Source organism: Palaemon carinicauda, chromosome 6 (genome assembly GCF_036898095.1).
Source record: "Palaemon carinicauda isolate YSFRI2023 chromosome 6, ASM3689809v2, whole genome shotgun sequence".
NCBI classification, from domain to species: Eukaryota; Metazoa; Arthropoda; class Malacostraca; order Decapoda; family Palaemonidae; genus Palaemon; species Palaemon carinicauda.
The window spans coordinates 115,162,461-115,184,760 of NC_090730.1; the positions used below are offsets into that span (position 1 = coordinate 115,162,461).

Here is a 22,300-nt window from a genome sequence, read left to right on the forward strand (position 1 = left end):
TATTATTTATATCATGCAGCTGTATTATGGATAGGTTCAAGTAATATTGAACTCCAGTTATCATGAATATAAAATACTCTACAGTATTGCATACTGATCATTACCTTACACAGCTTCGACTTTTACAGGAAAATATATACAAAGTGGATAACATTATACAACAATGTTGCCTGCCAAATACCTTCTAATCTGGTAGTAGTAATTCTTACACTTTACTCGAGCAACTATAGGAACACAGCTGCCTTCAACTTTCACAATTATAATTCCATTAAAAACTCACAAAGATTAGAAATCCTGAAAGTACTAATATTGTGCAATACTATACGACCATTGTATGCATTTACACAATTATACATACTGTATACTGTACACGATTGGATTGGATTATAAAATCTAGGCTAAAGGCCAGGCACCAAGACCAATGAGGTCATTCAGCACAGTACTGTAGTACTGTACAGTGCAGCACATAATATAAATCCTTTCTAGAATATTTTTGCATTTTAACTGTACCCAAAATATGAAATACACAAACTTGTTAAGCCTTGTTATAACCATCATAGTCCTAGTTGTACAAGCAGCAATGAAACAACTTATTATTTTCTTAAACCTAAAACTTACAAAAAACTTTATGTAAATAATGAAGTGAAAGGAATAACTGAATACACTGCAAAACAATCCTTCCAAATAAAAAAATAGAAAAACTATCAACTGCTACTGTTCAAATAACTAACAGTAAATTTAACCAACTAAGCATTCACTCTTATTATACAGTTCATTAATTCTCTCTGTGAAATTTTAATCACATAATTGCTAACTTAACTCAGCCAGGCATTTACTCTAGCAATGATTCTACCTACAGCACTCTTCAGTAAGAATGCTCATAGTTTCATTGTCAAGTGGCAGTTATATATGTGTATTATTATGGTAATAGTAACATAATTCTAAAGCTTTGAATAATTAGTGAATTTTTCTTTCATATTCTTTAGGCCCTTTGAGTGCCGGATGCATACAGCCAATTAAAATTTTACATTTTGGAACAACTTCCTAGGAGAAAACCAAATACACTTTCTCAAGCACTTCATCAAATTTGCTTAGACTAGTCACACACAAACTGCGTGTCATCTGTAATACCCAATACAGATTTTTATACATTCAATAACAGCAATAATAAAATATAAATTTATGTACATATACTGTATATTTAAATATAAGATAACATTCCTTAATTTCTCATCATAAAGCTATGTATCATGACTGTATAAACTTTTTATCATTGCTGAAAACATACTTTTTGAAGTTAAGTATAACCTTTATAGGAACAGAATTTTCTGAATCGGATTGACTGTCTGGGGCAGCCTTTCCCTTTTTTTTCCCTGTGTTTTTTTGTAGTAATACCTTTGTAGTGTCAAGCAAGCCATTTGAAACACGAACTTTTAACTTTCCACTCAAGCCAAATGTGCCATCAATTACTCCATCTTCGCCAGTGGAAAATTTTACCTTTAAACCCATAAATAACTGGACATTAGTATCCTTTTTCAAGAGATTTTTAACAATCACTTCACTGTCATTCACCAATCTTTCCACAACACCTTCTTTGCTCTTGTTTTTGTATACTTTTATCTTTTCTAATTGTACTTCATGATAGTTCTTCTCGGTAAAGACTTCTACAACTTTTCCCTGGAATGCTAAACGGCACATGTTGGTGTGAACATCCATGTCAAGCTTTGATCCTATCAGTATAGAATTTGGAAGAATCTGAGCTGCTCTTTCAAATTCTAAAAGAGCAAATTGACAGGCTGGTTTGTAGTCGCTTTCAATACTGTCCACCTTTTTTAAATCAATCAGTTCATGCTGGTGTTTGTATGTGTGATCATAAATGAATGTGTCATTATCATCCAACTTCTCTTCAGTACCAAAAAATGTCACTTTAGCCATAACAGTCTCATGACCCAAAGTAACATGAAACTTTGCCTTGGTTTCAATTGGAAGTTTATAATACGATATTTTACTGACCTTTGCAACAACTGCAAAGGCAGTTTGTATGAGACTGGGTGAACCCACCAATCCTCTTTCTAGTTGCTTCGGATCAAACTGAGTTACACACACTCCTACTCTGTCACCCTGAGATGCTTTTTCAACTGGCTGCCGGAACATCTGCATAGATTTAACTTTCTTGACAACTTTGAGGCTTGGTATCTCAACATTATCATTAACAGCTACTGATCCCTGAAGAACTGTACCTGTCATAATTGTACCCTGACCCCTGATGCTGAAACAATGGTCAACAGCAAACAAAAAAGGTCCATTACTATTCCTTTTGGGAATGTAAGAAAATGCTTTCATAGCTTCAATAAGATCCGTAACTCCAATAGAATCTACTATTGGAGAATCAGGTCCACCTGGTTTTGCTGCAACTGGTATAACTTTTGCATTTGCAAACTTTGTGTGCTGAAGTGTAAGATGAATTCTTTTAGTCATTTTCTCAATAGTGGCCTTTTGCTTTTCTGGAGGAATTAAATCTAGTTTATTAAGGACAACCAAGAGATGGTCACAAAGAATCTCACCAATTACTAAACATTCTGCTGTCTGAGTCTGCATCCCCTTAGTAATGTCTACAACGAGCATCATTGCATCAATGATCTGCGCTCCTCCAATAATAGTTCTAATTAATGATGCATGCCCAGGACAATCCACAAGAGTATATTGAAGTTTATTGCAGCCTGAAATTATCAGGTGGTCAGGAAGATCAACAACAAATGAACTAAATCCAAGATCTATGGTTATGCCACGTTCCCTTGACTGGGGATTTTTATCAAAACATGCTGTACTAGCTACAGTACTCAAGGCTTTTGCTAAAGATGTTTTTCCGCTGTCTACATGACCTAGTACCCCAACATTAAAGTTGAGAATCTTGCCTTCCATCTTGGTAGGACCTGAAAAAAAAAATTAAGAAAATTTTACTTTTCTAGATATAAGAAATTACTTTTATGGAAGACTAACTTTTGATACTCTCAATTGATCAGACTTTACCAACACTTAAAAGAAGAAACTTTCAAATGACATCTTATTTTCTTTAAAAGTACTTTCCTCTAATTGTGAACTTCTTTGTCCTTATTCAAAATATTACTTTGATACTGTAAGGGGTAATCCAGTAATAAACTTTAATAATATAGAATTAAAACAAGATGTCTGTTTGATCAATGACTTGGATGTTATTTCTAGTTTGAATTACAGTAATATAAGCATTGCTGTATAGATGTCAATATCTCATTTTAATGATAGTGTCTTTGGTACTGATCTTAAAAATTTCTTGATTATGTTAAAATAATTCTTGAAAAGCATTGCAAATTCAGATTTGCATTCCCACACAAACTGTTAGGTCACAAACTTGGGAGATAACCAGTTTCATAAGTTCTCTACAATATTAACTTCTATTAAAAAAAAGAGCAATTAGTGGAAACCGAACCCCTACCAAATCAGTTTAGAATATTTTGAAAGCATCTGGAAAAAATGGAATCTCACATCATGAAGTAACATCATAAATCTTTTAAAGTGATTTGTATTTTTCCTAACTACAGTATGCAAACCCGAGTCCTTTAATAGGAGTAGAATTTCATCGAAGCTGAAAATTCAGCTCTTAGAATTTATAATGAGGTGTCAATAGCTACTACAGGTGGCAGGGAATTAACAGCCCCCCCACCCCTTTAGTTTACCAGTAAGCCACTTTGACCTTCCAGGAACTGCGGGGCAGTTGAGGCAGGAAGCGTAACTTAAATGACTCGGGTTTGTATAGTTAGGAAAAATAAACCCTAATGGCTATTAAAAGTAATAAGTTAACATTTCTATTCATCCTTCCCCTCACAAGGAGAATAGGTAATACACTACTATCTACACAATAGAATAGTAGCTTTGTATGGTAGCTTTACCTGCATCGGAGTCTGTTCCACAATATAATGGTGCGACCTTCTTTCACACCATTATCCTCACATTAAAGAAGGACGAAAGGTTTTGCAGTTTTCCCAATAACTGTAGCTGACAGTTTCTGTGTAACCCTGCTGATGAACACTGTTCCTCTTGTGGTGGCTTATTGGAAGTGTCCCTGCCTGGCAATCTGTCGGACTGGGGTTTGATCCCGCTTAAGCTCGATAGTATTTTGTAGTGTCTGCAACCTCACCATCCTTGTGAACTAAGGATGATGGTTTGGAGGAGCCTATAGGTCTACCTACTGAGTCATCAGCAACCATTACTTGGCCCTCTCTGGTTCAACTTGGGTGGAGAGGAGCTTGGATGCTGATCATATGCATATATGGTCAGTCTGTAAGTCAATTGTCCCGCTGGCTAGGGCATTGTCATTGTCCTTTGCCTCTGCTATTCATGAGCAGCCTTTAAACCTTATACTGCATTTCTGGTGCCGTTTATTCCCTCACTAATGTGTAGTAGTGATGACATCCTCATCATAACTTACGAATAAAATATTGTTGCACAACTCTAATAAAAGGAGAACATCAAGTTACTCCTTCACTTCTGCCACACCTTTGTCTCTTAGCCCTGACAGCCAATTCACGCATTCATGAAACTTAGAGCACACTGCTAGTCGGTAAAAAAAGAAGGGGCCCCTTTTTTATAATTATTCCCTTATAACTGACTGATAGAAGTTACATATAGTATACAGTAAGTGATGACTTCTACTGCTTCAGAGAGACAGTGTTATAAACTAATCGTTCACAGAGGATGAAGAAAGACGATGAGATTATGCCCCACTTTGTGTACGCCCATTAGGGCCATACTACGCATTAGCAGGGTACTAAGTGCTCATGTGCTTTTCAAAAGAACGCCATCTCATCCGTTCACAATCGCTTGCTCGCACAGGAGTGCCCTCTCAATTGCTGAAGGAGAGCCATCTAATATGTTTGTGCGCTAATTAGAGAGCTACTGCACTATGCATTAGCACGCTACGATGTGCTCCCACGTTGCTAAGAGAGCGCCACTTTGTTCACAGTTGTACATTTATTAGGGGGTGCCATCTCGCCTGTTTGCGATTGCATTTCCCTGCGGGAGTCCCACCTGTCCTGTTTTCAATTACATGCTCCTAAGAGACCTTCAACTCACCTGTTTGCGATATGAATGCTCCTACTTGAGAGCCACAGCTCCTAATACCAGCAGTTTGTGTAACAAAACCTTTGAAGTTAGTGTTAGATTACACCTGGTGTCAGCATTAAGCCTGTTTTTATTTGGGCTGGTCATGGATGTGTGAAGTGAAGAAAACAAAAATGAAGAGTTGTGGTAGTTGCTGTATGTAGATGATTTGGTGATTACCTCTGAAAATGAGGAAGACTTACAGAGAAGAGTTACCGAGTGGCAGGAGTCTCTGAAGAGAGGTGGCTTGATGGTAAATGTGGCTAAGACTAAGGTTATGGTGAGCAATAAAGAAGAAAAGGAAAAGATAGCTATGCATAAAAGTAGAGGCTTGGTAATAAAACAAGTGGAACAATTTAGATACTTGGAGGGAGGGTGTCAGACTGAATTTGAGAATAGGATAAAAGCAGCCTGGGGAAGTGACGAGAGGTAGCAGGAGTAGTATGTGATAAGAAAATGCCACTTAAGCTACATAATCTAAGGCACAATAGTAAGACAGTGTTAATGTATATATCAGAAACATGGGCTCTAAGACAAAAAGAGGAAGCAAAGCTTGAGAGAACAGATGAGAATGCCGAGGTGGATTATGAGAATGCCACTGCTTGAAAAATTGGGAAATGAAGAAGTACAGTATGAAGAATGGTAGGCACACTAAAGATTATAGAGGTGATGAGAATGTCATGACTGTGATGGTGTGGGTGTGTGTTGAGGATGGATGATGGGAAGGGAATAAGGACGGCTTGGGAGAAACCTGTTAGGGGGGAAGATTGAGAGGGAGGCCGAGAATTAGATAGCGCGACAAGGTGAAGGATGATCTAGAGAAAAAAAGTTTGGTGGAAGACGATACATTTGAAAGAAAGCATTGGAGAGGATGCACCAGGCAACCTACCCCTTAACCCTGGATAGGTACGCTCCTCGGACACCCCTTTAAGGGTACAGTATACTCGGACGCGAACGACCCCGACGCCAAAACAAATTCTTGAAAAATCAGTTTTTGCAGTAACCTCCTTTTTTCTTTTGCCAAAAAAAACTTCAATGAATGCTTAAAACAACTGTAAAGATAAATACTACTCATCTGCAGAAAAACTATTTATTATAAATATTTTTAAAAATTAAGTAGAAAAAAAAAAGACCTGACAAAAATTCATAAAAAAAAAGTTTATACATATATACACAAATCCTTTTAGGAATTGATTCTTGAATGTTTAGGACACATCTTGATGTATTTTGGATGAAGTCAGACCCATGGAGGTAAAGATCTGAAATGAGAAAAAAAGAGTAACTTTTTTTGGCCAAAAAAATTTGTCCAAATTTCATGAAATTTTTTGGGTACCCAAATGAAATAGGAAGTAGCTAATTTTTTTAGGGAATAAACATATGTTATCCTAAAATAGAAATATGTAAAAAAATCTTCATTATTTTGTAAATTACATTTATATCAGGGGCCATATCTAAAGGTAATTTTTTGAGTACTTAGAAATTTCGTAAAAAAAATACATATATTTGATATATAATATGATATTTATGCAGGTAAAAATATACCAAAATATCACAAATTCTATAGGGAACAAGAATATATATAGATAGGGCAGCTTACGCTTCGGATATGTCCACAAAATGGCCGCCAACCACACTGACTCAGACTCCCTAATCTGCCACTTGAAATGTAGGAAGGGTATGTCAATTTCAAGGTGTTATTTACTAATCTAATTATTATTGGATATGCATAAAAATTGTATGGTGGGTTGCTGGATAATTGTCGATTATTTTACGACTATAAAATTGAAATTCTGACCCAAAAAAAATTTTTTGAAGGGAAATAAAATCGAAAAAAAAAAAATGTAAAACAATATAATATTTTAGCTAAAAAAATTTGATGATATTCAATCAAAAAAAAAGTAAACAAAATTTTCCGACAAATAAACATCTAGAGGAATCATTACTCTGTGATAGTTCCTTAGTACGTAGCAATTTTGAAAGAATTGGGAAAAAACGAAAAAATGGCAATCACCGGAAAACGAACACATACCTATATATACGCCATATCTGGCTAAAAAAAAGATAGGCATGGGTAGCCAGATCATCTAGAAACACTTTCCAACACTATAAAAATATAAGTTTTGCGACACTACTTGCCAATTCCTTACGGTAACATGACTAAGCGAAAAAATGCAAAACACATAAAAAGGGGCACTCGCGGAAAAATGGCTAACATTCTAATATACGGCATTTCAGAAAAAGAAAATTCAGCCACGTGCTAGGCAAACCATCAAGGCACATTTTCCGACAAATAAACATCTAAATGAATCATTACTCTGTGATAGTTCCTTAGTACGTAGTAATTTTGAAAGAAATGGGAAAAAACGAAAAAATGGCAATCACAGGAAAATCGAACACATACTTATACAGTATATACGCCATATCTGGCTAAAAAAAAAATAGGCATGGGTAGCCAGATCATCTAGAAACACTTTCCAACACTATAAAATTATAAGTTTTGCGACACTACTTGCCAATTCCTTACGGTAACATGACTAAGCAAAAAAATGCAAAACAAATAAAAAGGGCCACTCGCGGAAAAACGCCCAACATTCTAATATACGGCATCTCAGATAAAAAAAAAAGACATGCACGTGTTAGCCCAACCATCAAGGCACACTTTCTAACACAAACATGAAAAAAAAATCAATAATATACGGCAATTCCTTACTACGTAGTAAATTTTTACAAATATTGAAAAAAAACAGAAATTGGCAACCGCAGTTAAATACCCAATATACCAATAACTACGTCGTATCTGACAAAAACAAAATCACGCATGGGTAGCCAGATCATCTAGACACACTTTCCAACACTAAAAAAGCAAAAGCTTTACGACACTATTTCGCAATATCTTACGGAAAAATGACTTGGCAAAAAAATGAAAAAAAATGAAAAAGGGGTACTTGCGGTAAAATGCCCGACATTCTAATATACGGCATCTCAGATAAAAAAAAAGACATGCACGTGTTAGCCCAACCATCAAGGCACACTTTCTAACACATAAACATGAAAAAAAAATGAATAATATACGGCAATTCCTTACTACGTAGTAATTTTTACAAATATTGAAAAAAAACAGAAATTGGTAACCAGTTAAATACCCAATATACCAATAACTACGTCGTATCTGACAAAAACAAAGTCATGCATGGGTAGCCAGATCATCTAGACACACTTTCCAACACTAAACAAGCAAAAGTTTTACGACACTATTTGGCAATATCTTACGGAAAAATGACTTGGCAAAAAAATGAAAAAAAATGAAAAAGGGGCACTCGCGGTAAAATGGTCCTCGTGGTAATGAACGACATTTTAACTAAAAAAAAAATCATGCACATGGTAGCCAAACAATCCACCAAGACTTTCCACAACTGATAACCTATACAAGTTGCACCATTCTACGACAATTTCATAATACGTAATAACTTTGATAATTATGCAAACTACCTTAGAAGGGTAAACTCGGTCGCGCTCGACCCCGACGCGTCTCAGAAATCGGGGAAGGAGTACAGCTACAGCAATGCACATCTGGACACTACTAGAGCGTGTAGGGGAGACACCTCCTGCAGGTCGATCACCCACAAATTCAGTCACGGGGGTGAGTCACGTGAGAAAAACCTGTTTTTTTTTGACGCTCGGGGTCGCGAACGACCCATCGTACCTATCCAGGGTTAATGAAAATCCCCATTAGAATGGGACGCACGTGTCCGGGTCCACTCCTCTGCATACTGGCAATCAAACACGAGGCTTGCCCTGGCCTTGCGGCTCTCCCATGTCTGTCCTTCTCCATATTGGCGATACATCATGTGCCTTTTGCCACAGTGGTGATCGTTACGGTAACAGACCTTCAGGAGTACAAGTATCCTATCAGAAGAAATAAGTGTTTCGGTTCCCTTCGAAGGACGATTTCAATATTTAGGTGATTTTCTTCACTTCTTGTTCCTCTCTGTCCCTAGAAGGCGTACACTCATCCGGCTTTAAGGTAGGTTTAATGTCCTAAATGATGTAGCTGGTCTGATTCTACACTTATTCCTGAAGTAGGGGAATAAGGAGAAGCCACTGGGGAAGAGAAAATCAGACCTGGGACCAATGGGAGAGCTGTGGAAGGATCTAGAGAAAGAGGGGGAACCAGCGGATTCATCAACTCCTTGTCATCCAGAAAAGCATACAGTACCTCCATAATCTTTTTATAGTTTTCTAAGGATGGGGCCTTATTCCATCCAAAAAAGGAACACAATTCCCATGTTAATTCTTCATTTAAAGGTTTAAAGGCCACTCATGAATGGCAGGGGCAAGGGACAGTGACATTGATCTATCGAGTAGGACAATACCCTACAGACTGACCATATACACATATCAGTGCCCACGGATCCTTCTCCACCAAGGAGGGCCACGCAATGGCTGCTGATGACACCAGATAGACCTATAGGCTCCCCCAAACCCCCTATCCTTAGCTAGCTAGGATGGTAAGGTTGCGCCAACCAAAGAAACTAACAAGTCTGCCTGATTGATTGATTTTAGGTTTTCTGGCATCCTGATATCCAAGGTCATTGACGCCGAAGAGCGGGACTCGAACCCCAGTCTGGCGTTCACCAGTCAGGGATGTTACCACATCCCTTCCTACCACATGCAAAGTTGAAGACGAGGATTCATTTTTCGATGAGTTAGATTTGGATCTTTTAGAAGGAGAGTTCTTGTCTTTTTTCAATTTCTTTCCCTTCCTTTTTCCATACTTGGCCCATTGTTTGATACCCCATGTCTAACATTCTGAACATGGGGAATCTAGAGTACAGTGTAGTCAAGCTTCCTGCATTTATTGCACTGTGTGAAGGTCCATAGGGCTTACTCAGGAAATTATTGCAAGACTTCCCACCTATTCTAGGACAAACCCTCATCTTAGGCAGCTCTTTATCTACCATAATCTTCTTCACCACACAGAAATTCGGAACACAATGAAGGAGGTCGTTACCAGACACCGACCAAACAAAACTTGTGGTAACGTCTTCATCACACCAGAGATGGACAGGCTCCAACTCTCACTACATTAGTAAATTTTTTTATATGGTTGGTAGCGGCAAGAGTATGTCTGTATTCTATGGTGGCTGCTCAGTGTACAGTACTAGCTTCCCCATCAACCATCAGTAACTATCAACCCATTGTTATAAATTTTAACAGCTGAAATTCCATCTAAGCTCAAAGCATACTCCTATTAAAGGTGACTGTTTGTTTTTGTGTAGGAAAAATGGAGTTTTTATGATAAAATGTTATTTTCATTAGTAAAATAAATTTTTGAATATACTTACCCGATGATCATGTAGCTGTCAACTCCGTTGCCCGACAGAAATCTACGGTCGGGATACGCCAGCGATCGCTATCCAGGTGGGGGTGTACACAACAGCGCCATCTGTGAGTAGGTACTCAAGTACTTCTTGTCAACAAGAACTCAATTTTCTCCTCGGTCCACTGGTTCTCTATGGGGAGGAAGGGCGGGTTCTTTAATTCATGATCATCGGGTAAGTATATTCAAAAATTTATTTTACTAATGAAAATAACATTTTTCAATATTAATCTTACCCGATGATCATGTAGCTGATTCACACCCAGGGTGGTGGGTGGAGACCAGCATACATGTTAACAAAGAAGCTAAGTATCCCGTATTTCATTTTATCAGTTATTCAAAATAACAAACATAAAATAAATAAGTACCTGGTAAGGAAGTCGACTTGAACCATTACTCTGCCTTTTTTAAGTACGTCTTCCTTACTGAGCCTAGCGGTCCTCTTAGGATGCTGAACGACTCCTAGGTGCTGAAGTATAAAGGGCTGCAACCCATACTAAAGGACCTCATCACAACCTCTAACCTAGGCGCTTCTCAAGAAAGAATTTGACCACCCGCCAAATCAACCAGGATGCGGAAGGCTTCTTAGCCGACCGTACAACCCAAAGAACAACAATAAAAAGTATTCAAGAGAAAGGTTAAAAAGGTTATGGGATTATGGGAATGTAGTGGCTGAGCCCTCACCTACTACTGCACTCGCTGCTACGAATGGTCCCAGGGTGTAGCAGTTCTCGTAAAGAGACTGGACATCTTTGAGATAGAATGATGCGAACACTGACTTGCTTCTCCAATAGGTTGCATCCATAACACTCTGCAGAGAACGGTTCTGTTTGAAGGCCACTGAAGTAGCCACAGCTCTCACTTCATGTGTCCTTACCTTCAGCAAAGCAAGGTCTTCTTCCTTCAGATGAGAATGTGCTTCTCTAATCAGAAGCCTGATGTAGTAAGAAACTGCGTTCTTAGACATCGGTAGGGAAGGCTTCTTGATAGCACACCATAAAGCTTCTGATTGTCCTCGTAATGGCTTTGACCTTCTTAAATAGTACCTAAGAGCTCTAACTGGGCAAAGTACTCTCTCTAGTTCGTTCCCCACCAAGTTGGACAGGCTTGGGATCTCGAACGACTTAGGCCAAGGACGTGAAGGAAGCTCGTTTTTAGCCAAAAAACCGAGCTGCAAGGAACATGTAGCCGTTTCAGATGTGAAACCTATGTTCCTGCTGAAGGCGTGGATCTCACTTACTCTTTTAGCTGTTGCCAAGCACACGAGGAAAAGAGTTTTTAATGTGAGGTCCTTAAAAGAGGCTGATTGGAGCGGTTCAAATCTTGATGACATTAGGAACCTTAAAACCACGTCTAGATTCCAGCCTGGAGTGGACAACCGACGTTCCTTTGAGGTCTCAAAAGACCTAAGGAGGTCCTGTAGATCTTTGTTGGTGGAAAGATCCAAGCCTCTGTGGCGGAAAACCGCTGCCAACATACTTCTGTAACCCTTGATCGTAGGAGCTGATAGGGATCTTACGTTCCTTAGATGTAACAGGAAGTCAGCAATCTGGGTTACAGTGGTACTGGTTGAGGAAACTGCATTGGCCTTGCACCAGCTTCGGAAGACTTCCCATTTAGACTGATAGACTCTGAGAGTGGATGTCCTCCTTGCTCTGGCAATCGCTCTGGCTGCCTCCTTCGAAAAGCCTCTAGCTCTTGAGAGTCTTTCGATAGTCTGAAGGCAGTCAGACGAAGAGCGTGGAGGTTTGGGTGTACCTTCTTTACGTGAGGTTGACGCAGAAGGTCCACTTTTAGAGGAAGAGTCCTGGGAACGTCGACTAGCCATTGCAGTACCTCGGTGAACCATTCTCTCGCGGGCCAGAGGGGAGCAACCAACGTCAGCCGTGTCCCTTTGTGAGAGGCGAACTTCTGAAGTACCCTGTTGACAATCTTGAACGGCGGGAACGCATACAGGTCGAGATGGGACCAATCCAGCAGAAAGGCATCCACGTGAACTGCTGCTGGGTCTGGAATCGGAGAACAATACAACGGGAGCCTCTTGGTCATCGAGGTAGCGAATAGATCTATGGTTGGCTGACCCCACAGGGCCCATAGTCTGCTGCAAACATTCTTGTGAAGGGTCCACTCTGTGGGGATGACCTGACCCTTCCGGCTGAGGCGATCTGCCATGACATTCATATCGCCCTGAATGAACCTCGTTACCAGCATGAGCTTTCGATCTTTTGACCAAATGAGGAGGTCCCTTGCGATCTCGAACAACTTCCTCGAATGAGTCCCTCCCTGCTTGGAGATGTAAGCCAAGGCTGTGGTGTTGTCGGAGTTCACCTCCACCACCTTGTTTAGCTGGAGGGACTTGAAGTTTATCAAGGCCAGATGAACCGCCAACAACTCCTTGCAATTGATGTGAAGTGTCCTTTGCTCCTGATTCCATGTGCCCGAGCATTCCTGTCCGTCCAGTGTCGCACCCCAGCCCGTGTCCGATGCGTCCGAGAAGAGACGGTGGTCGGGGGTCTGAACAGCCAATGGTAGACCTTCCTTGAGAAGAATGCTGTTCTTCCACCACGTTAGAGTAGACCTCATCTCTTCGGAAACAGGAACTGAGACCGTCTCTAGCGTCATGTCCTTTATCCAGTGAGCAGCTAGATGATACTGAAGGGGGCGGAGGTGGAGTCTCCCTAACTCGATGAACAGGGCCAGCGATGAAAGTGTCCCTGTTAGACTCATCCACTGCCTGACTGAGCATCGGTTCCTTCTCAGCATGCTCTGGATGCATTCTAGGGCTTGATTGATCCTTGGGGCCGACGGAAAAGCCCGAAAAGCTCGACTCTGAATCTCCATACCCAGGTAGACAATGGTCTGGGATGGGACGAGCTGGGACTTCTCTAAATTGACCAGGAGGCCCAGTTCCTTGGTCAGATCCATAGTCCATCTGAGATTCTCCAGACAGCGACGACTTGTGGGAGCTCTTAAAAGCCAGTCGTCTAAATAGAGGGAGGCTCTGATGTCTGCCAAGTGAAGGAATTTCGCAATATTCCTCATCAGTCTGGTAAACACAAGAGGTGCCGTGCTTAGGCCAAAGCACAGGGCTTGGAACTGGTACACAACCTTTCCAAAGACTAATCTTAGGAAAGGTTGGGAGTCTGGATGGATGGGGACGTGAAAGTACGAGTCTTTCAGGTCTAACGAGACCATCCAGTCCTCCTGCCTGACCGCTGCTAGGACCGACTTCGTCGTCTCCATCGTGAACGTCTGCTTGGTGACAAAAGCATTGAGAGCACTGACGTCCAGCACCGGTCTCCAACCTCCTGTCTTCTTGGCTAACAGGAAGAGACGGTTGTAAAAGCCCGGGGATTGATGATCCCGGACTATGACCACCGCTTCCTTTTGTAGCAAGAGCGACACCTCTTGTTGCAACGCTAGCCTCTTGTCCTTCTCCTTGTAGTTGGGAGAGAGGTTGATGGGAGACGTAGCTAGAGGGGGACTGCGGCAGAACGGAATTCTGTATCCCTCCCTTAGCCACTTCACAGACTGAGCGTCTGCACCTCTGCTCTCCCAAGCTTGCCAGAAGGTCTTGAGTCTGGCTCCTACTGCTGTCTGGAGAGGAAGGCAGTCAAAACTTGCCTTTTGCGGACTTGGAACCCTTCTTGGATTTGCCACGGTGACTGTCTGCACGAGTACCTCCTCTGCTGGAGGCTCTGCCACGAAAGGGCGGGATGAACCTAGAAGCAGGTGTGTCAACTGCTGCAGGGCGGAAGGGTCTAGGCACGGAAGGTAAGGTTTTAGCCTTACGTGCAGAAGATGCCATAAGATCATGAGTATCCTTCTGGATAAGTGAGGCAGCCATCCCCTTAATCAGCTCCTCCGGAAACAGACACTTGGAGAGAGGAGCAAACAACAACTCTGACTTCTGGCAAGGAGTGATACCAGCTGATAAGAAGGAGCAAAGATGTTCTCTCTTCTTAAGGACTCCTGATACATACGAAGCCGCAAGTTCACCAGACCCATCCCGAATTGCTTTGTCCATGCTAGACATGATCAGCATGGCCGAGTCCTTATCTGAAGGGGAAGTCTTCCTGCTTAAGGCTCCCAAACACCAATCGAGGAAGTTGAATATCTCGAAGGCACGAAAGACTCCCTTCAACAGATGATCTAAATCGGAAAAGGACCAGCAGATCTTCGAACGTCTCATAGCCAACCTGCGGGGAGAGTCAACCAGACTTGAGAAGTCGGCCTGGGCAGAGGCAGGAACCCCCAAGCCGGGTTCCTCTCCCGTGGCATACCAGACGCTCGACTTAGAAGCAAGCTTGGGAGGCGGAAAGACGAAAGAAGTCCTTCCCAGTTGCTTCTTGGACTGCAACCAGTCCCCCATAACCCTCAAAGCTCTCTTAGATGATCTGGCGAGAACAAGCTTGGTGAAGGCAGGCGCAGCAGACTGCATGCCCAGAGCAAACTCGGAGGGAGGAGAACGAGGGGTTGCAGACACAAACTGCTCAGGATACAAGTCCCTGAACAAGGCAAGGACTTTACGAAAGTCTAAGGAGGGAGGAGTAGACTTGGGCCCTTCAAAATCAGAGTGAGGCTCATCCAGATGTGCAGCTTCATCATCCGATACACCATCATCTGAAAGCTGAGTTGTAAGTGGCAAAGGCAGAGCAGAAAGCTGAACGGCTGAATCCGGCAGTACGGGTGCATGCGTACCTGCAGATCCAACATCATGCCGCTGCTGGTCGGTCTGCGAGCTGGCAACAACAAAAGCAGAGGGCTGGTGTGTGGGAAGGGCTGCGGTGGGTTGAGGAGCATGCGGTATGGTATGCAGAGCATGCTGTAAGGTATGCGGCTCATGCTGCATGGTATGCGGAGCATGCTGTAAGGTATGCAGAGCATGCTGCATGGGCTGAGGAGAATGCCGCATAGTGCTGGAACCCGGCAACTCCTGATGCGGCAGCTCACGCATGTTAGCAGAGGGTGCAGCAAGAACATGCGTCTGGCAGGGTGGACTGCGCATCGGTGGTGGAGCTCTCACAGGTGGAGTGTGGGAGCAGGCAGCCGCAGTATCTGCTGAGCGCACAACCTCGGCGGGTTGTAGGTTAACAGGAGCCTTCTCAGCATGATACTCCTGCATGAATGCAGCAAGCTGAGACTGCATAGTCTGCAGCATGGACCACTTAGGGTCTACTGTGGTTGGAGCAACAACAGACGGAGCAGTAGCCTGTTGAGGGACCACTCTACCTCTCTTGGGAGGTGTGCAGTCATCAGATGACTGCGGCGAGTCCGAACTGACCCAGTGGCTACACCTGGGCCGTTGGACTCGCTCGGAAGGGACCTTACGCTTGAGCGGTCGTGAGACCTTGGTCCACCGTTTCCTCCTGGAAACCTCTTCCACAGACGAGGAATGTAAGGGCTCATTCGTCTGTATGTGGATGGGACGATCCTTAACAGATACGTCCGCAACCACTGAGGATACATCCGTGCGCCGATCAAGGCCTGCCGAACCCTTTGGTCCTTCGACATTGCTTCTCCCCTGGGCTTGGGAGCTTGCAAGAGGTCCCGGACTGGGAGGACGACTGGCACGCACAGATGTACCCTCATGCGCAACACTGACACTGACACTTTGCACATCACTAGCACTAACACTTCCCACTGCACTTTTCGCTTTCAGCTCTCTGACATCTGCCAAGAGCTGATTACGGTCATTAGCCAATGACTCCACTTTGTCACCGAGAGCCTGAATGGCACGCAACATATCCGCCATACCAGGCTGAGCACTCGTAGCAGGTTCGGGAGTCACCACCACAGGGGAAGGAAAAGGTTGAGGGGCATGGGGAGAGGAAAAATCCACAGAGCGAGAAGAACTCCTCCTATTTCTCTCCTTCTCTAACCTATGTGCATATCTAAGGAATTCGTTAAAATCGAATTCCGAAAGCCCAGCACATTCCCCACATCGATCTTCCAATTGACAGGATTTACCCCTACAATTGGAACATACGGTGTGAGGATCTATAGAGGCCTTCGGAAGACGCCTAGTACAAGTCCTAACACTACACTGCCTGTACTTAGGTACTTGAGACTGGTCAGACATCTTGAATTTTAGAAGTAGTCAAGGGGGGATTCCAAAATCTAGAAAAGTTCGTTACCAATTAATCTAAATTAATTCCAAAAGCTTGCTAAGCTAATGAGAAAGCTTCCTGAATAGCGAAGGCTATAACTTTAGAGCAAATACATCACCAAATCGTGAACAATAACTCCAAAATCAACAGCGTATCCAAGTAGGTCTTGCCGGCGGCACGACAGAGGAAAAATTGAGTTCTTGTTGACAAGAAGTACTTGAGTACCTACTCACAGATGGCGCTGTTGTGTACACCCCCACCTGGATAGCGATCGCTGGCGTATCCCGACCGTAGATTTCTGTCGGGCAACGGAGTTGACAGCTACATGATCATCGGGTAAGATTAATATTGAAAAACAAAGTTTTATGAATACTTACCTGGCAGTTATATATATATATATATATATATATATATATATATATATATATATATATATATATATATATATATATATATATATATATATATATATATATATACATACATACATACATACATACATACATACATACATACATACATACATACATACATACATATATATATATATATATATATATATATATATATATATATATATATATATATATATATTTCGCTGGTCTATCTTGACTATCGGCTCTTGATTTCGTCCTCTTCACAGGAACGATATCCAAATCGTCCTTCGAAGGACAAGGTTCGTGACTACTAGAACCGGGGGAGTGAGAACGAGACTGTTCATTTCGGTTCCACCTCCTCTTCGTCGGTCTCGAAGCCTTATACAGCCACTTGCGTCTGGGAGAGGGATCCAGGGAACACACTATCACATCCGACACACCTTTTCCGTGGCGGTCAAGAGCAGCCTGGGAGCTTACAACAGGACTGTCTGAGGCGACGGCTGACCAAGGATACGCACCTCTCACCCCCTTTCGGTCGTCGACATACCTTCTCCCTTGGTCCTGAGAGCTTGGTAGAGGTCTAGACCTAGGGTAATGACAGGTTCGATCAGTCGCCACCTCCACTGCACTTTCACAAGCACTAACTTCACTCTCACTCTTACCTTTTAAGGCCGCAAGTTGATCTTTAATAGCCTTCAACTCGGCAGCCATCCTAGCGTACCGAGGGTCATGCGCAGAAACAGATCTTGTAGAAGGGGCAGGAGTTACTACCTCAGAGGAAGGATCAACTTCCAAAGAGGAATTAATTAAAGGTTCAATTGATATATCTAGACTAGGTTCACTAGCAGACTTAGATTTAGATCTAGAAGCTCTCCTTACTCTATCTAGCTCTAATTTGCGCACATAGCGTTTCATCGCTAACCAATCTTTCTCATTCAAAATCTCGCATTCTTTGCACCTATTATCCAGTGCACAATCAAAACCCCTGCAACCCAAACAAACCGTGTGAGGGTCTACCGACTCTTTCGGTAACCTCACCTTGCATTCCTCATTCGCACACACGAAAATGAAGTTTCTCACTCATATTAAACAACTCAACAAAAATCAGAAAAAACAAAAAACATGATTGCCAAATCCCACAAATCAATGTACTTCACCAAAAAGAAGTCCGGTACAGCGATACAGGGAAAGCGAAACGAAAAACTCTAATGGCGGACCAAAGTGTTGTCGATCCGGCCGGCAGAGATGATCTGAGGAACAGAAAACGGGAATGATTCCAAGTACCACCCTGTAAGAGTTGTTAACCACCTAACCGCACAACCACCACAAGGCGGTTAACGCGATTTTTGAAAAATTCTGCCAAACGTCAGAGACTAAGCTATATATATATAACTGCCAGGTAAGTTCTATTAATAAAAAATAGTTTTACAGGTGTATTTTGGTTTCTATGCATAGGATGACAACAGCAGTTGGAAGACTTGAACTTACATAACTGGATTGAGTTCTTCAAAAACTCTTTTGAATACCATAATCTATACTGTACCCTGATACTAATAATAACCTAAATACTCAATAGAAATTCTAAATTTCAACATTTGCGATAAATTTTCCCTTTCTGATACAGTACTGTTAAAATCAGATTACCACTTTCAATCACCTTCCAAGTTACCATTTAGAGTCTTCTTCATTATCACATACCCTTTTATGGCCAGTCATCTACCTTAATTTCCAAAGAGATGCTACTTCAAGCAACTGTGACCCAGTTGCAAAGAATCCTAATAAACCGTAATTGTCATTAACTTCCAGAAATAAGTTGTATTCTTGATATAAGTGTAGGCATTTTGAATGATTTTAATGTCAATAACTGTCAAGAAACCCATACTTTTCTAGTATAAGGACAAATGCAACACAAAAAGATATGCCTGAGATGCCATATTTCACATGGGAAACATGCAGAAATAAAACCTAACAAGTCACTTAGTTTAAGGAAAAGATTTGGAGTCCTAGGGGAATGTCACAAGGGGGTGTATCCCCTCAGTAGGTAAGGTTAAGCCATTTTATGCTGGGTTAGGTGAGGGAAATTTAGGTTAGGTCTCTTTCCTGTGTTTGTTTTCCATGTGAAAATGACAAATTCGAAGATAATTTGTATTTTTCCTAACCATACAAACCTTAGCTATTTACATTGGATTTACCTTTTAGCACAGCTGAAATGGCGAGCCATTAGAATTTAACGAGGGTGTACTACCCCCGCGCTAGTTAGCAGGGGGTAGGGGAGTGGTAGCTAGCTACCCCTCCCCCCCTCACACACAGGTGAATGCTCACTTTCACTTAGAGGTAGGACTTGTCTTGGGGGACAGGGCTGGCAGGCAAATATGTGTAAATAGCTAAGGTTTGTATGGTTAGGAAAAATGATTTATTTTCATTAGTAAAATAAATTTTTGAATATACTTACCCGGTGATCATATAGCTGTCAGCTCTGCTGCCCGACAGAAAAACCTAAGGACAAAATACGCCAGCGATCGCTATACAGGTGGGGGTGTACATCAACAGCGCCATCTGTCGAGCAGGTACTCAAGTACTCCATGTCAACACAGAACCAATTTTCTCCTCTGCCCACTGGGTCTCTATTGGGGAGGAAGGGAGGGTCCTTTAATTTATGATCACCGGGTAAGTATATTCAAAAATTTATTTTACTAATGAAAATAACATTTTTCAATATTAAACTTAGCCGGTGATCATATAGCTGATTCACACCCAGAGGGTGGGTAGAGACCAGCATTACATGTTGACATTATTATGAGCTAAGTATTTTGTATTTCATTTTAGCAGTAATTCAAAATAACAAACATAAAATCAATAAGTACCTGGTAAGGAAGTCGACTTGAACAATTACTCTGCCTTTTTAAGTACGTCTTCCTTACTGAGCCTCGCGATCCTCATAGGATGCTGAGCGACTCCTAGGAGCTGAAGTATGAAGGGTTGCAACCCATACTAAAGGACCTCATCAAAACCTCTAATCTAGGCGCTTCTCAAGAAAAGACTTTGACCACCCGCCAAATCAAGTAGGATGCGAAAGGCTTCTTAGCCTTCCGGACAACCCAAAAACAATAATAAAACATTTCAAGAGAAAGATTAAAAAAGGTTATGGAATTAGGGAATTGTAGTGGTTGAGCCCTCACCCACTACTGCACTCGTTGCTACGAATGGTCCCAGAGTGTAGCAGTTCTCGTAAAGAGACTGGACATTTTTAAGATAAAAAGACGCGAACACTGATTTGCTTTTCCAATAGGTTGCGTCGAATATACTTTGCAGAGATCTATTTTGTTTAAAGGCCACGGAAGTTGCGACAGTTCTAACTTCGTGTGTCCTTACCTTCAGCAAAGCTTGGTCTTCCTCATTCAGATGGGAATGAGCTTCTCGTATTAACAGTCTGATAAAATAGGATAAAGCCTTCTTTGACATAGGCAAAGATGGATTCTTAACTGAACACCATAAAGCTTCAGACGGGCCTCGTAAAGGTTTTAAAATAGAACTTAAGAGCTCTTACAGGACATAAGACTCTTTCTAGTTCATTTCCAACCATACGATAAGTTTGGAATATCGAACGATATTGGTCAAGGCCGAGAAGGCAGCTCGTGTTTGGCTAGAAAACCAAGTTGTAGAACATGTAGCCGTTTCGGATGAGAATCCGATGTTCTTGCTGAAGGCATGAATCTCACTGACTCTTTTAGCTGTGGCTAAGCATATCAGGAAAAGAGTCTTAAGAGTGAGATCTTTCAGGGAGGCTGATTGTAGCGGTTCGAACCTGTCTGACATAAGGAATCTTAGTACCACGTCTAAATTCCAACCAGGTGTAACCAAACGACGCTCCTTCGTGGTCTCAAAAGACTTAAGGAGGTCCTGTAGATCTTTATCGTTGGAAAGATCTAAGCCTCTGTGACGGAAGACTGATGTCAACATGCTTCTGTAACCCTTGATAGTGGGAGCTGAAAGAGATCGTTCTTTCCTCAGATATAAGAGAAAGTCAGCTATTTGAGTTACAGAGGTACTGGTCGAGGATACGGATACTGACTTGCACCAGTTTCGGAAGATTTCCCACTTCGATTGGTAGACTCTAAGGGTGGATGTTCTCCTTGCTCTAGCAATCGCTCTGGTTGCCTCCTTCGAAAAGCCTCTAGCTCTCGAGAGTCTTTCGATAGTCTGAAGGCAGTCAGACGAAGAGCGTGGAGGCCTTGGTGTACCTTCTTTACGCGTGGCTGACGTAGAAGGTCCACCCTTAGGGGAAGTGTTCTGGGAACGTCTACTAGCCATCGAAGTACCTCGGTGAGCCATTTTCTCGCGGGCCAGAGGGAAGCAACTAGCGTCAACCTTGTCCCTTCGTGAGAGGCGAACTTCTGCAGTACCTTGTTGACAATCTTGAACGGAGAAAATGCATATAGATCTAGATGTGACCAATCTAGTAGAAAGGCATCTATATGAACTGCTGCTGGGTCCGGGATTGGTGAGCAAAATATTGGGAGCCTCTTGGTCATCGAGGTTGCGAAGAGATCTATGGTTGGCTGGCCCCAGGTGGCCCAAAGTCTCTTGCATACATCCTTGTGGAGGGTCCATTCTATTGGAATTATTTGTTCCTTCCGACTGAGACAATCTGCCATGACATTCAAGTTGCCTTGGATGAACCTCGTTACTAGTGAAATATCTAGACCTTTTGACCAGGTGAGGAGGTCCCTTGCGATCTCGTACCATGTCAGAGAGTAGGTCCCTCCTTGCTTGGAGATGTACGCCAAAGCCGTGGTGTTGTCCGAGTTCACCTCCACCACTTTGCCTTGAAGGAGAGACCTGAAGCTTTTCCAGGTCAGACGTACTGCCAGTAGCTTCTTGCAGTAGAAATGCATTGTCCTTTGACTCGAGTTCCATAATCCCGAGCATTCCCTACCGTCTAATGACGCACCCCAGCCTACGTCCGATGCGTCCGAGAAGAGAACGTGGTTGGGAGTCTGAACAGTCAGGGGAAGACCCTCTCTAAGGTTGATACAGTCCTTTCACCAAGTCAGACCAGACTTTATCTTTCCGGAAACCGGGATCGAGACCGCTTCTAGCGTCTTGTCCTTTTTCCAGTGAAAAGCTAGATGATATAGAAGAGGACGGAGGTGTAGTCTTCCTAGTGACACAAATTGATCCACGGATGATAGTGTCCCTACCAGACTCATCCACAGCCTGACTGGGCAGCGTTCCTTCTTCAGCATCTTCTGGATGGATAGCAGGGCTGGGGGTTGATCGTCTTGTTCAGCAATGTC

At 42.2% G+C, this 22,300-nt stretch overlaps 1 protein-coding gene across 1 annotated transcript in view; it reads right to left on the bottom strand.

The window, feature by feature from the left end:
- Positions 1–22,300, bottom strand: part of eEFSec (eukaryotic translation elongation factor, selenocysteine-specific) — a 77,058-nt gene continuing 54,758 nt past the window's right edge. The window contains exon 2 of the mRNA XM_068375333.1: positions 1–2,933. Within this exon, the coding sequence (XP_068231434.1) occupies positions 1,249–2,922 (1,674 nt within the window). The 5' untranslated portion in view covers positions 2,923–2,933 and the 3' untranslated portion in view covers positions 1–1,248. The remainder of the gene's footprint in view (positions 2,934–22,300) is intronic.